The sequence below is a fragment of the Pelecanus crispus genome, chromosome 5 (assembly GCF_030463565.1).
Source record: "Pelecanus crispus isolate bPelCri1 chromosome 5, bPelCri1.pri, whole genome shotgun sequence".
NCBI lineage: Eukaryota > Metazoa > Chordata > Aves > Pelecaniformes > Pelecanidae > Pelecanus > Pelecanus crispus.
The window spans coordinates 84,421,162-84,437,999 of NC_134647.1; the positions used below are offsets into that span (position 1 = coordinate 84,421,162).

The 16,838-nt window shown below is 43.8% G+C and overlaps 1 protein-coding gene across 1 annotated transcript in view; it reads left to right on the forward strand.

Moving 5' to 3' along the window:
* Positions 1-16,838, forward strand: part of NTNG1 (netrin G1) — a 154,314-nt gene that overhangs the window by 48,954 nt on the left and 88,522 nt on the right. The window contains exon 2 of the mRNA XM_075711073.1: positions 13,587-14,227. Coding sequence (XP_075567188.1) covers positions 13,587-14,227 — 641 coding nt within the window. The remainder of the gene's footprint in view (positions 1-13,586; positions 14,228-16,838) is intronic.

Consider the following 16,838-nt stretch of genomic DNA (forward strand, 5'->3'; position numbering starts at 1 on the left):
TTGCAGCCCTGCCCTGCGGGCGGGACGGACGGGCAGCTGCTCTCCTTGCCCTGCCCTGCCCTGCCAGCCGGCGGGATGCTCCAGATTCCAACATGCTCTCATGAAATACGTTTTGAAAGTGACCGGTTGTTAGGAGTCGGTGCAACCACATACCATACCTAAACTGTAAATTTGCAGATAACCGTCTTAGTACAAATTATTTTAGGAAATGATTGTATATTTTTCGGAGCTGTGCAGTTATTTTTTATTACGGGTATATGTAATAAAGGAAATTACATGACAATCTCCAGCACAGAGCTGAACAAATTACCAGTTTATCACAAAGTTTGCAACCCTTCCTCAAAAGATACTGTATGTTTTTTTTTATTGAATTACTTACATTGGCGCAGTATCCTAATGTGGATTTGATCAGTGTCTTCATTCTCTTTCAAAGCGCTACGTGCTATAATCTGAACGTGCAGAGACATCACACGATTCATTGTGAATACTAATAAGACATCCCTTCACTGTATAATAAAATTCAACATTTAAATTTGTTTCTGTAACAATTCCACATTATGTAGCTATACGCTGTGATTCGTTAAAAATACTTATTTTATCATCCTGACAAATACAAATGAAGGGAAAACAACGTAGCCCACCTTTTAAGAGAAATGAGGTGAAATTGGATTTCACTTAGAATTGTCATTTTTGTTTATGTTCCTTTTCATTCTTCTTTTAAGTGGTTCACATACACGCAAGGGTCCTCTGAGCCTGGGAATTCTGCAACAAAAAAATGATCAAATACAACAGAAATGAGTGCGGATTCTGTGGCAATAGTAGGACAGGTTTTTTTTATATATATTAAAAGCAGTGTTTCTGCATAACATCAGCAATTCTAATTGTGGTGGTTGACATTCAGTGTTAATCCACCGGCTCTAAAGCTTATTAAAAATGGCAGTAGACACATTGGTAATACCGGAGCAGGTCAGAAATTGTCAAAAACAATAGTGATGTTAAGAATCAGAAATAAAATTACAGTTATTGTAGAAATACAATTTTGCATGAAATCCATGGGCACAGAATCAATAACTGGAGCGGGATGAACAGTGCCTACAGATGCAGACAGTCCCAGAAGCACAGCTGAGACATCCACAAGAAGAATTTCTTCAGTCTCTTTAGTCCCTTATATTTATTGTCTGGCAGTTTCTTTTCTCTATGGCGTTAGCCAGAGAATTAACACAAAGACAAGAAAAATTTCTCTTTGAAAAAAAGGCCCGTGGGGCAAAGGAAGAGGTCTGTTCCGGGCTTAGCCACCACTTGTCTGAGCACTAATTACTTCACCTCTCTGTAACTTTGTGGGCAGCTGAACACACCTGCTTGGAAGTCAGTTGGAGATTTGCAGCTAAAAAGTAATCTGCAAAACGCTACATAAACATGCACTATTACATCAACATGGATTGATAAATGGAATCATCGAATAGTTTAGGTTGGAAAGACCTTTAAGATCATCCAGTCCAACCATTAACCTACTCTACCAAGTCCACCACTAAACCAGTTCAGGGCAGAGTAGCAATTTCATGTTTCCTGCCTTGGTGGCTGGATTATTTATAAAGAAAGTAAAAACCAGGAATCACTGAGGTTGGAAAGGATCTCTAAGATCATCAGCCCAACCATCAACCCAACACCACCATGACCACTAAACCATGTCCCCAAGTGCCACCTCTGCCCGTTTTTGAACACTTCCAGGGATGGTTTTCTTACAGCTTTAAGTGACAGTTTCGCTGTCCTTATTCACAGCAAGTGCACTACCTTATTACACGCTATTGCAGGGGTAGCCTACTGAAACTGGTGTGGTAGTGCGCAAAATGAGGGACCATCACATTTGGGAAGACAATCTGCCTTGCCCTAGCAAAGCTGTCCCCTTTCGGTGATAACAAAGGAAAAGACTGCTCAGATTTGGGGAATTAACTGTTTATTGAATTGCACCGAGTGTTTGTCTCGTTGTGGTGATTAGTAAAGCATCAGCTCGTTATTTTGGCAATGCTCTCATGAATATACACGTTCCTTGGTGTAGCCCGTGTAGGTATTTGATTAGACCATCTCTTCTAAGAAGATTACTTTCTTTTGGAAGAAATAAAGAGAAACTTTTTTTCTAACTATGTTTCGCGTCACATTTGACAGAAGTTATTTAACTATTGTTACTACTTAGGCATCCTCTCTAGCAGTCTTAAGTCTCCTGCAGAGGAAGCAGGAATCACCCCAGGAGAACCATTAAAGCCAATGGTGGTTTGTCACAGGCAATCATTAACAAATAGCACGGAGGATTTGGTATCCTTCTGCTCATTGTCCTGCCATAACTCATCACAGTATCCCACAGACTATGCAGAATGCCGGTCTGTTGTAGCCGCACATTTAGGCAGGCAGACAGCATCTTAAGTTGGTGGAAGTGATAAACAGCAAATAATGGTAGGATCTGCGTCCTGAGGGTGAACACTTAAACAAGAACCCTGTCTTTACAAAGCCAGGTAGGTTTGGTTTTGTCATTTCCCCTTTTAACTTCCTAATACAGGAGTTACATGTTTCGGTTCATGAAGATAGTTTAGTATGAACTTTGTGTCAGCCAGAATAGCTTGATACAGTGCATTGTGGTGTCTCAATCTTGATCATGACAGTTTGCCAGTACTCAGAATAAAATGTAAAACTTGCAATCACAATGGCATAACATATCTTCCATCAGCTGTTCTTCCCAGGTGTAGCACATCCTACAGTTCCACTCTTAGGAAAGAATAAAATTTTCAGATGAAGCAAAGAAAAAATCTGAAACATGCTCACACATATATGGACATATAAAGAAAACCACTGCCTGTAGAAAAAACAGAATTCTTCATACCTGAATTTAGATTGCAGAGATTGCAAGAGAAATGCCTTCAGTGCAGACCCCAGTGGCATTTGCAGGTGCTATGTTTACATCTGTAGAAAAGGAAGTAATCTGAATTTGTTGTCCTAAATGCTGCTGCCCTTTGTAAGAATAAAATCGTAGTGATGCCTTGGGGTGACACACGTAGTGAACATCATTTTGTTGGGACAGATCTGGCTGTGCCCAAGTCCAATACACATTTATACCCCCAGAATAGTCTTTTACAGCGTAAATAACATTTGCACATACAAGTAGCTGTTTGTATATGGAAATGACCATTTAACAGATAAGCATATGACAGCACAGGCATAATTCAGCTCTTTGTTCACAATTTAGGACGCATATTCACATTGCCCTAAGCCAGCCAATCTATCTGCACCGCTTCGCTTCCATCCCCAGCTGCTGCAGCCCTTCTGGCAGTACCAGCACTCGTCCGGCCAAGCAGTACATCAGATCAGAGACTCGATTCAGTGGAAAACTAAGACTGGGGGAAAAACCCACTTGCTTTCCAGACACATCAACCCTCTCATCCAGCTCACCACACAGCAGCATAATTGCTAGGCACGAATTAGGATCTCCCAAGTTGGCAGGAAATTTGTCCTTGGAGACGAGCTGCCAGCTCTCTGAGGCAGGGCTGAGCCCACAGCAAAGGTGCAGCTCTGAAGGAAAGAGATTTTCCAGCAGATCCACTGGAAGTTGCTGGACTGGAAAGTGGCTGTTGGGGTTCAGCCCCAGGCAGCAGCTCAGCACCACGCAGCCGCTCGCTGCCCCTGCCCCGATGGGATGGGGGAGAGAATCGGAGGAGTGAGAGTGAGAAACACTCCTGGGCTGAGATAAGAACAGTTTAATAATTGAAATAAAGTAAAATAGTAATGATAATAGCAATATAATAATGATAATAACAATAATAATATCCAAAGCAAGTGATGCCCAATGCAATTGCTCACCACCCTCTGACTGATACCCAGCCAGTTCCCAGCAGCGATCGCTGCTCCCCGGCCAACCCCCCCAGTTTCCATACTGCCCATGACGCCGTATGGTATGGAATAGCCCTTGGGCAGTTGGGATCAACTCTCCTGGCTGTGCCCCCTCCCAGCTCCTTGTGCGCCTGGCAGAGCATGGGAAGCTGAAAAGTCCTTGCCTGGCATAAGCAGCACTGAGCAACAACTAAACCATCAGCGTGTGATCAGCATTCTTCTCATCCTAAATCCAAACCACAGCACTGTGCCTGCTACTGGGAAGAAAATTAACTCTATCCCAGCCCAAACCAGGACAGTGGCACAATGGGATTTCTTAATTTTTTTTTTTTCAAGGCCCACATCCAAACCCAGAAGAATTAAATTTGTGCTATTTTAAAGAGTAGCCTCATTCTAATTTAGTGTAAAAGTTAGCTTTAGTGACTGGAAGCCCTTGGTCTGTTTTGCTGTGCTATGAGGAAAAGACAGCCAGCCAGCGAGCGGCTGCAAGGCGCGGGCAGGACGGGAACCCTCTCTGCGTGTCTGCATGCATGCAGCCTTACGCCACCCTTACAAATGCAGCCTGCAAACCCCCATTTGGAACGATACGATACTGCCCGGTAACCGTAATTTGAGCTTCACTGAATCTGAAAATTCCCAAATTATTAAGCAGTAATTAGAAAGCATATTACCTATCATGTTGTTCGCTCAGCCAAGCCCACCATGTAGCGTGAGCTGTTGTATGAACCACACACATGAGCGCTGGAGTTGTTTTGCATACTCCTGGTGGGACATTAGCATTTCAGACTTCCACTACCTAGTTTGAACCTGCACAGAAGCCAATAATATAGAGGTTAAGTGGATGTCAGTTTAAAAAAAAGTTTTTTCTTCATATTGTTTGCTTTATAGTAACTGCCTGTACTAGCATGGACTTTTCTTATTACTCTATACTTAAATACAGTAGGAACAGACAAAAAAGCTTTGCTTGTTTAGGAATAGTTTGTTATCTTGCACTGTAGATTTAGGTATGAGCTTATGTAAAATGTTTTTGAAGTTGAAGTCAGACACAGCAGTCTTCAGTTCCACTCTAAATATTTGGACACTGTAGACCAGCTGTATGCTATTAAAAAGCTATGACAGTCTGCTTTGGGGGACAGTCAGATAATTCTTGAAGCTATGTTAATGAGCTACATAGTGGTTTAGAAACCTTCCAGACTGAAAAATACAATGGCTAAGAGGAAAAAAAGAATAGGGGGTTTTGTGCATCTTCCTCAATAAGTAAATAATACATGCAACATTATCGTTAAGCTATTGAAGTGGCAATTCAACGACAGAAAGTTTTAGTCCAGATGTATTAAGGACAGAAGGTGTTTAAACTGCATTTAAGCCCATCCTGTTATATCCAAAATCTTACCATAACAACATATAACTAACCAGTAACAGCTTGGTGAAAAACTGTTTTCACTGCAACATATTTTCCCTTTAAAATATAAACACAAAAATCATAATTCTGTCCTTTAATGGAGAGATCCAAAGCCATCTATTTTTCATTTAAATCATTATAAAACTGTACATGCATTTTTCAATAACTTTAGAATTTTTGTGTTTCTACACTGCTCATTTCTAACCTCATGCGAGAGCGAGTACGTGCATAACCGTGACTGTTTTAGGGCTGTGATGAATGGTCTACATAAAGAGCTACATAAAGTAAGATGCATTTACTGAAATTAGCACAGGACAGGGTTGCACCGAACACAACTGTAGCTCAGCAGTTAACCACCACACCAGTGCTCTCTTCTGCTCACTTCACTTGATGTACACAGAAACCAGGTTGAAATTCTTGGCCTGTATCTGAAGGTGCTCAATCGCCAGGACTCTCAGCATCGATACTTTGCATGAGCCTGCACAGCTGTTCCTGAAGAGCTGCCCACCATGAGGACAAGGAAAGCCTTACCGCAGGCGTCGGGGCCACGGGGGCAGAGGATGGAGCTTCCGTGGGAGTCAGTCAGAAAGCGAAGACCAGCCTTTTGCAAAAGCCACGGCCGTCACGTCCCACCTGCCTCCACCACCATTGCAAGGCACATTTCTTCAGCTTGTCTGTGGGCAATAAAAACACAGGACTAGTTACATTTGCTTACTTACTCAGTTGTGTTATCTACTAGAAGAGAACCTCCTGCCACTCACACACACCTCACCCACCAAGAGGGAGCACCAGCCAAGCACCGCTCATGGCAATCACCCTGCCCTGCATGGGAGGCTTTGGCCATGGTACGGGACCCCACCCAGACCGCAATCTTCAAATTTCCCCATGCCATGAGCCTTCCTGAAATTTCTCCCAACACAAAATTTCCATGCTCCCATGATTTGATATCCTATGATCTAATTTCATACTCAGCTCATACAAATCTGCTCCAGTGTTGCCTAGGGCAAGCTTTGGAGCTTTGCATTTCTGTTACATCCACCTCCTTACTCATTGCACACCCCTCAGCAAGTGCCAGGGAGCAGCAGGAGCAGAGTCACCCAACACAGGGGCACACGTGGGAGCAGAGGACCACCCCAACACCAGCCATGCCCTCCGCAACAGGCACCATCCCACGCAGCCTGGGCACAGCCCAGAGACAGACGGGCCATCGGCAGCCCCAGGCACAAGGAGTGGACAAAGTAGGGCCATCAGGCAAGCCCCATGAGGAGCAGGAGCAGGAGCAGGAGCAGGAGCAGGAGCAGGAGCAGGAGCAGGAGCAGGAGCAGGAGCAGGAGCAGGAGCAGGAGCAGGAGCAGGAGCAGGACTACAACACAAGCCTGATGTCCACTCAGGAGAAAGAGCCAGATGAATGCTCCAGCCTGAGCTTAAATAGTGCCCGGGGCTGGGCGCAGGCAGGGCTGGCCAGGTCGTTAACAGCTGCTGCCCCGGTGGGGCTGGATGGGGTCGTTAAGGCCTGCAGGGCCCTCCCTGCTCTCACAACGTGTTTCTCAGACTTGGCTATCCACAGATTTCCTTTGTGGACCAAAAATCTGAACACAGTTATTTATAACCCCCAAAAAATAAAATTCAAGAAAAAAGGAATTTTTTAGCATTTCCAGCACCCTGGTTCCCCCTGTCGCCACCAAGGTGATTTGATTTCTCACTTCTTTGATGCTCGTGTTCCCTCTGTGATCGCCACAATAACTGAGACCGTCTGTCCATGGTAATGGACCACCTTGTCTTTGTGCTGTCCTTCCCTTGCCCAGGGGTGACACCTTTCAGCTGCAGTGTTTTTGCATCTTTTTTCAACCCCACCCAATGGCTCCCATTCTAAATCCATGGATAGTCCAAACTAATCAGAAAGTGAGCAAGATGACGTCTGTATCGGGCCACAAAATCTAAGGTAGAGACACCCGAGGTGGTTGTTATTGACAGTAGAAGCTATTCCCAGTTGAGGAGACCCCTCGTATCTCCCGCACAACTTCCCTGCCGGAGCTCCTGCAGGGCGGCAGGACAGCTGGAAAAGCATCTCGGACAAAAATGCACTGGCGCAAGCTGAGCACGGCGCTGGAGATCCATACCCTCTGCTGCCTTGTCCAAGGAGCGCTCTCATGGATGGGCTGGCTGCCCCAGCACAAGTGCCAGTGCGCTGAGAGAAAGGGGTACTGTGTCCTCTGGGATTTCAGTTTCTCCAACCCAAATGTGCGCCCGGTGTATAAAGAAACCCAGTTTTTCTTGGAACATTTGCTGTATTGTTCAGCCAGAGCTCAGCACGATGGGGCCCCAGGGTTATGCACCTCATGACATTGCAAAAGCTATAAATATGAAAGTGATTATATTGCCAGATACCTGCTGATACAAGAGGAAAACACCAATATTGAGCTTCTGAAATAACAAAACTGCACTTGGGTCAGTGCCGGTAGATCTGCCTGAAGGTACTGTTAATGCCAGAATGATCAAGTGGTCAAAATAATATCAGCAAGGTTGCCAAGTCAAAGATAGCCTCGGAAGCATAAAATTACCAACTAGGAATAAGTAGGCTTTCCCCCCCAAAGTGGGTAGAGATGTTTCAGAGGAAACAACACTCCATTTGCCTCATAAAGTAAATTAAAAAGCATTTCCAAAAAGTAAGTAGAAAGAGAGAATGTTCTGCTAGGAATTAAGTGCCTTTGCTAAATGCACCAATGCATTTGGTGCTGCAAATATTAAAAAGTTTTCCTATGATACATTTTCAGTTCATAATATTGGGGAGAGGCAAGATCTAATAATGTGAGGGCTGCTCTGAGTGCCGAGAGTGCCTTTACGTGATCTACCAAAAGGCTTTGGAAGAAATAGCACCATACAATCAGGGATTACAGAGTTCGGCATGCAAAAGCATTTCTCTCTAATTCTGCATCTATATGTAAATTTGGGATAGGATCCCATACCTCATGGAGGTGTCATGAGGATTAATTAGCTAGGTCTAATGCTCCACAAGGCAAAATGCCAGATCCTTAGAGGCCGAAATATCTTTTTAAAATCTGAATTTTAAGGGCCTGCTTACACCAAGTTTGTTGCAGGATCAGGGCCGTAATCTGCAGTGTACTTTCAAGCTTAAAAGTGCGCAAAGTTGTTAAGCATTATTATTTATTTTTGGCCAGTCAGATCCTCCCTGGTTTAATCTTTTTAAGTCTCCCCAGAAGTTATTGATTTAAACATGCTTTTATTTTCTTTTTGCTGGTTTTGGAGAATGTGTCTTGTTCAGCCTGCAGCTCCGAGTTCAAAGTGCTTGTCTAGCCATCCAGATGCCTCTCACTTGGGAGCTCTGTGAAAGAGCATCAAATCTTCCACTGAGATTTTAGCACTTTTTCTTTCCCAACTTAAATCACTTTAACTTAAAATGCTGTCACTGCAGTGATGAAAGGCTACTGATGGTAGAATGTTCTTGTCTACAGCCATCCCGGTCTTCATCACAACAATAACTCTGCAGACTTTGACCAAGATGCTCTCAAACCAGCTAATGGATGTGGAGAGTTTGATAGCATCAATTACCATGCGACAGCTTCCGTGCCTTGCCAATCCTCCACCGCACCGACTGTTTGCCCTTAGTAGGACAATGCCTAACGAGTAGTATCTCCCAATTAATGGTTTCGTAATCTGCCTCTGTCACGGTAAACAAGTAATTCCTGGTTAGAAACCACATGCAAAATGTAAGCATTAGGGCAATTGCTGCTATTAGCTATTGCTGTCTAATTAGTCATCTGCAATGTACAGCTCAGTACCAGCGAACTACTTGTAATGATCTCTTGGAGAGGAAAACAGAAATACTCTATTATTTCCAAAAGTGTGACTTGAATGCAGTAATTTACTGCACCACCTCACTCCAAACATGAGTCAGGCTGTATTTATTCCTTGTCTCGTGCATCTGAGCTAACTAACTGCCTTGAGGCAGCGGTATAAAAATCGGTTGCTGTGACTTGCTGCTTGAAAATTTATTTTGCTGCTTCTTAAAATCTTGGCCTGCTTGACCTCAGCAGCCTTCACCAGTTTGGAAATGCAAGTTACAGTCCTCTGCAGGGATTTAGCCAGGTGTCTATTACAGCACGTAATCTGTGATACAGCTTCCAATATTCACGCTGCAGAAAGGTTAAGCCCCCTTGTCTTTGTTCCTGAGTAAAAAAGTCCATGAGATGTTGGTGTGGACAGGAAGCAGACTGAAAGAAGCAACATCTTCAATCAAGCCCTACGCCTGTGTGGATGGCACTGGTGAGCGACGGGCGGCTTTGCCTGAGCGGCAGCGCTCGCACTTTAACCCTTGAACAGCCCCTGCTGAGGCTCAGGGGTCGCGCTGCTGCTGGGCTCCGTTGCTAACCAAACCCCTCGCCCTAGCGTCGCCGTCCCGTCCCTCACCAAGGCGCTCCTGACGATGCGCTTGGTGAGACGCGCTCCTGCCCGGCGGTAGCAAGGCCATGAATTCCACGAGCAGCTTAAAACAAAATAAATAGCAACTTAATTTGCCTGCCTGCAAGGAGCTATTTAATATCAATCTCCAATTACTATGCAGGAAAATACTGGGTTTCTTTTAGGCGGTCGTGGCGTTGGGAAAGCCTCAGCTACCTTTTACGCTAATTGGCAGTGAAGTGTTTAGAAGTATTTATTAGTGTTTGATTATTTAGAAATCTTCTAATGGCTTAAATATCATTTGGAAAAGCTGTAAATATTTTCTACCTTGTCCAGCTGAAGAGCTGCTCCTTGGAAGGCTTACATGGAGATCTATTTACGGCTGCCTGCTGGTCGCAAAATTACTTACAGCTGCTAATGCCCCGGTCCTTTAGATGTCCCCAACACAGGATGGGCTTAGTTTTTACAAATTGGGGAAATTTTCTCTTGCCCTATTCATTTTACTGAGATAGAGGTCTTATGGAGGATTATCACAGAGATCAAGACATTAAAATATGTCGCTAATCCCAGTTAAATTAATTGTTTTCATACTACCATGTACCAAGGGACGCTCATGTAGAGTAAGACCCCTTTACCCTGTTTTGGTAATGCAAGTATGACTTGACATGCAAATTACATTTAAGATGAATTAGAAGCAGTTTAAAGCCAAGTTGCTGGTAGAGAAAATGGGAATCTGACTTCAAGCCTCTGAAGCAATAATCACGTTAAATATTTCAAAATTACATCAGTGACTGCCATGTCAGTAGGCAGAGGGGAAGTTAACCTAAACTCATCATTTCTCTCCCCCTCCCTGTGTTAGAATTCAGGACATGTACTTTATTGGCTTATATCAGCTTAGATTTTTTTTCTCCTAATTTCCTCTCTAGAATACTGAATTCCACACAGGTTATTTTGGTGTCATCAAATCATTCGCCTCTTAAAAGAGAATTGCGTGCTACAAAATTAAAAGAATAATTCAATTTATTGGGGAGGGTATGCCTGAAGCTTTTCATTAGGATTCTCATTTGCAGTGATGTCCTTACCCCCGGGTTTCAGTGGTGGGTTGTGCCGCTGATGTGACCGCTGGTAGGAGTTTCAGGTGCAGGACAGCACTGTGATTCCGACCCATTTCCCACTATACTCTGCCGTTACGTGGAAGAGCCTCGTCTTTCCCAAAAAGCTTTGTGCCCACAGAGATGTTGACTACCGTTCCGTAGCAAGCTAGGGCTGGTTTTTAGCATCACTGCACCATTCTTTGAGGTACCTTATTGCTACCAGCTCTCAGGATCTCTCTGTGTTCACACTAGCTTGTGTTTTGTTCGGGCCCCGGCTCCCAGCGTTCCCTGATTCTATTGGCACCTCAGCTTTTGCTAAAAAGGAAAAGGTGAAAGAAAAAAGGAGCAAAAGAAATCAGCTCTTACATACAGAAAGAAACAATACGTCCCACGCAATCTGGGTTACTCGCTGGAAGTCGTAAAACGCCTCCTCCAGCACCCAGGGACCGGCGCATCAGAGCGGCTTTAGTTTTTAACATGAAGAATCGCAGCAGACTCAGCGGCTGCTTGCGGAGCAGGAAGCCAAAGCCATCCCTCAGCAGGGCTTAACGCACCTGCCCGCCTACCCAGGAGCATTTATTTGCTGGGTTCCGATACCCGCGACCTCCCGGGGAAGCTGCTGTTACCAAAGCGGTGACAGAAGCGTATACATTATGGGTACGCAGGCAGCTTCCTGGTGACAGGCACAGAAGTGACCAGATTTTTCTAGTAAACCTTGGAAAGGTGTGATTTATGCAACTCAGCATGTTCTGCAAAATTGATATTTACGTGTAGTCAAAGGGTCTGGAACCTTACAGATTTCACAATATGTATATTTTCCCTTAAAGGAGAAGAAAAGGCCTAATAAGTTAGCAAATCCTGGCGTTTGTGTCTGATGTATTAAACGGAGCTTAAATAATAAAAAATTCAATGTTTTCTCTATTCTGCTTGAAACTTATTTTTTGATTTTCACTGTTTTATTCAAAAGGAAGGCATAGAAATAGCAACCGTGAGCTTGAAATCAGAGCTGTAACAGGGACTTATTATAGACACGTTTTACAGCGTATTTTCAGTTACAGCTGCATGCTTTGAAGCTGTCAGTGTAACAAGCAGTGTGCTGCTTTTCAAATAACCCTTTTTGTTGGCTTGTAGCTTTTTTCCTAACTTCGAGTCCCAGTGAATCACTGTCAGTTTTAGCATTCAGCTGTATTAACGGGAAGGAGCGAGGGAGAGAAAGGAAATGGTATTTCCCTGCCCAGGTGAGGGGAAGTTGCCAGCGGGGAGGTCGAGGTGAGTGCAGAAGTCCTTTTGCGTGTGTTTCACGGGAGTACGTCAAGGAGCGGAGCAGTGGCCAGGGTGGAAACTCATGGCTGAAACCCGTTGCCCGCACTGGATGGCATTGAACCGCTTCATCGCCCTCAGGCTTTGAGATGGAGAGAAGCATAACTGCAATTATAAGAAAAGAAAAGCTTGATTATCATACCGGGGCGTGTTCTGTTTTCGGGCTAGGTGAGGGGAGCTCTGATTAATGACAATAACAGCGACACTGACACCCCGCCGAGCACTGCTAGGTATAGGCATGTGCGTCTTTTTCCCCAGCAGTGCTGACCGTCGGTGGAAAGAGGCACGGCTTCCTCCACAATCCCTGTGTGAGGTGGAGGGAAGGGTACAGAGCAGCGGTTGCTCCCTGGAACAAACGCAGGAGGAACGAGTAGCAAAATATTAATGTACTGTTGAAAGCCGAAATTCGATAGACATGATTCAGTGCAGCCTACGGGGTCTGATATCTTGGCAACTGCTGCAAGATGCCCCCACTCTGCAGACAAAACAGCCTTTGTGAAGAAGCAGAGGATTGTAGCGTGCAAGTTAATGCATCAAAAGGCCAGGAGGAGAATAATTCACTTTCACCTTGCTACAGAGGACAAGCAGCAGTAAAAGCTGTGCACTATTGGCAAGCTTTTTTTGTTGCTGTTTTTAACTCAACCCCCAGTTCAGAGCTCCAGCCACCTCGGCAGCGTTCCAGCTGGAGCTGCTGACATCTCCCACCTAATCAAGCGCTGGATTATCTTGTCCTGATAAATTGGAGCCGGAGCCTTGCGAAAAGTCTTTCCTGAAGTACTTCGCTACCCTGTAATAAGATGGCAGGCGTCTGAATCAAGCCCCAGCGCTGGCAGAGCACTGTTTTTCTAATGGCTTTTGGTGGCGAGTGTAAATGTTTTAAGGCAAGCCGGTGCTGAGCTGGGGGCACGGTTAAGCATGATAAATTTCACGCCCGGGTGAAAGGAAACTTGAAGGGTGTACTGGGTACTGGTTCATACCGAGCATATATGGGCTGCACTGCTGAACTCAGAACGCTTGCCCTAAAAATTACTTCTTTTGTGAACGGAGCTCTTGAGGAATGTACTTGTTTTAAAAAAAAATCCTCTTTGGCTGCTGCCTCTTTCTAGGAAGAGCCAGAGTTACTGAGCTGTTAGAGGCTTGCTTACTGGTCTTCATCTTTTGTGACTTGATTGCTGGTCCAAGTCGGTCAGGGTAAATAAACTCTTTTCTTTCTCTAAAACATACTAAGAAAAATGTTTATGTTACAGAAGCAAGCGTGCTGTATATATGTGTGTGTGTACATTTACTTCAACAGGTAAGATAGCCAGGGTGAATCTCGTTAAGATAAAGGTACTCCTTGCAAGTATTTGTGTTTTCTTTCTTGGTTTCACTCCTGGAGAAAAAGCAGCAGTTCTCATGTGCCAGACAAGAAACATCTTTATGTGCCACAGTCACCTATACCATGCCTCTTGTAACACTGCTCTGCTCTTTTCCAGGGGAATCCCTACATGTGCAATAACGAATGTGATGCGAGTACCCAAGAACTGGCTCATCCTCCGGAACTGATGTTCGATCTCGAAGGAAGACATCCCTCCACATTTTGGCAGTCCACAACTTGGAAGGATTATCCAAAGCCTCTTCATGTTAATATTACGCTCTCCTGGAACAAAACCATTGAGCTGACAGATAACATAGTTATCACTTTTGAATCCGGCCGTCCAGACCAAATGATCCTGGAGAAATCGCTCGACTATGGACGAACATGGCAGCCCTACCAGTACTATGCCACAGACTGCTTAGATGCTTTCCACATGGATCCAAAATCAGTGAGGGATTTATCGCAGCACACAGTCCTAGAAATCATTTGCACAGAGGAATACTCTACTGGGTACATGACAAATAGTAAAATAATCCACTTCGAAATCAAAGATAGATTTGCTTTTTTTGCTGGACCTCGGCTTCATAACATGGCTTCTCTTTATGGCCAGCTTGACACAACCAAGAAGTTAAGAGATTTCTTTACCGTCACAGATCTGAGGATAAGATTGCTTAGGCCAGCAACTGGAGAAATATATGTAGATGAGCAACACCTGGCACGCTACTTTTATGCAATTTCGGACATAAGGGTATATGGAAGGTAAGAGAATATATACCTTTAGAAACAAGCATGTACGTCTGGTTTTATCGGTTATTCAAAACCTTTTCTGTCCCCAAACATGACAGCGTTTTCTGCTGAGACATGTTCATTGGAAATCTGGCTCAGCTGAAGTCTGTTTCTGGTCATACTAGAAGTTTCTGACTCCGTGGCACAAAGTCTGGGGAGTTTGCTGTCACTAGCCCAGGATGTTAAGCCCTAGGTCTCACAAGCAGGATGATAGAATCATAGAATCATAGAATCGCTAAGGTGGGAAAAGACCTTTAAGATCATCCAGTCCAACCTACACTACCAATATTAACAGTGTCCTATGTTGGCTTAGGAATTCACCTCAGTATTAGGACATTTTCTGCTTTTTTACGGTTGGAGCCTCGTCTGATGGCAGTTAACTAAAAAGAGAGATTCTGTTTTATCATTTTACTTTTTCGGGCCTTTAATGTAAGCTGTGATTGATACAGCAGCCCTTGCGTGGACCGTTCCCACTAGGTCCAGCTGTGAACCGCCTGTGAACAAGGCAGGCGGCAGAGATTAGAGTCCATTCCTTGTACTTTAATTAGCTCTGAAATGCAGTGAAGCTGAAGTAAAATGGAAAAAACCACCAGTGTTTTGGAGAGACTGATTTGAATATAACAAAGATGGTTACTCAGCTGGGTTCAAGACAAATAGTCCCCAGGGGCAAGCAGTGGCTGGTATCAGGTGTCGTCGTCCCAGAAATAATAAACGTGCAATGACATTCCTATCGGGAAATTTTCTTCCCAGCTCAAACTAGCAATTGACTGATGACCTCAAGCAGGAGGGTTGTACCCTTTACATGTGTCTTGGATGCCAATTTGTTCAGAAGAAATAAATGGGACCTTCTCTACTAGCAATTCACTCACCTCTCTAACGTACCTTTTCCTTCTCCTCTGTTTCTTCTATAGAGAGTTCAAATCTTCCTCTTAAAAACCTTTTTTTTTTTTTTAAGAGAAGCTAAGTATCAAAACGAACAGAAAAGCTAATACATCTTGGAAGGCCAGGGCATTTTTTGCAGACACAAGACTGAGTGAAAAAAAATAGAGACAGTGATGATATAAAACACTGATGACTATTTTTGTTAGTCCCATAGTGAGTTTGCCATTTTCTACCTCTTTTATACAAGCTTTTCATGTTCATAAGCATTTCCCTATTGCAAAAATCAATACATAAAATCAAAATAGAATCAAATTAATGTGATGTAATCTGTTGAAAAATATTCCTCTAACTTTATATAAAGGAAGAATTGATGCCACGTACAGATTTGAATGCATAAGCGCTTTTGCAGTGCTGATACATTTTTATATGACATCAAAACACATTTCTTAGCACTGTAGATTTAGGACGTAGTTGCAGTCTTCTGCATCCACACCAAATACATACACGTACCTACAGAATCACTAATTGAATGTGTGAAAGTATAAGGTAAATGTTGCTGTTTCAAGAATTCTTATTGTAACTCTCATTAGTTACATTATAAATTATTTTTCAGAAGTCTCTTGAGAGGGCTAAGTGGATCATGGACAGCTTAAGATGCTGTTTGAAATAGTTGAGTAACATTAGCCTCAGTATATAAAAAATAACGTGCTATTTAATGTGTAACCCTTTCTCCATTGGCCCCCACATAGGTTAGCTCTACAGAGGGATCATATCAAAGCTCAGGATTTGAAGGTCCTTACGCCTTAAGGAAAAGCTGTCCCCATCTCAAAACCCATTTGGAGCTTAGGCTGACTTCACTTGGACCATCAGTACTTTATCAAAGAAAGCATCTGAAGGATTAAAAAAGAGTGCATGGCATGCAAATTAGAAACAGAAATCTTCCAAGCACATCTGGGGCATGGCATTCATGTGAAAAATTATCTATAAAGACGAAGCGTGACTGTACAGAGAACTTATCTGTTGCTGATGCTTGTTGTCTAAATGCTGCAGTAATTGGACGCATGCTTTAGAAGAAATATCTGATGTGTAATAGTATCTCACTAGATTAGACTCATGTGAATTCTTATCACTCTTCTGCTAATGAGCAGAACAGCTCTCTAGGGGTTTGGTGGCCTTTCCGTCAATATGTGGTGAGCCCTCCTTGTGAAAGAATTTATGGGCTTGCTTACCGCTCGGTAGCGACGGGGCTGCACTACGCAGCCTCCCATTATTGAGCTGCACCACAGGTAACTTGCCATAGGCCCACTGTCACCGGTTTTAGGTATTTTTGGTCTCCTACCAGGAACCTTGCAAGGCCCCCCCGAAGAGTCTCCAGCTCAGCATCACGGCCACGTGCCCTGGCACAGCCTGAGCATGGGGACACCACGGCAGGCAGCAAGGGTCACCAGGGGTTTCGTGCCGCTCCGTCTGATTCAGCTGAGCTTTCCGACCCTTGTAGTTCATTTAGGATGTTAACTAGAAATTAAGTTACAATTTTTTTTTTTTTTTTCCTACAATGGTTCATATTATGGGCTTCGAGACCTAGATATTTATGTACATCTAGTAAAGCTAGACTAGGCTATTCCATGAGGATGGGATACAAAGGGACATTTCCAAGGAACTTGACGTGTGGTGGATGAGTGATGCTAGCAGACACATTTTA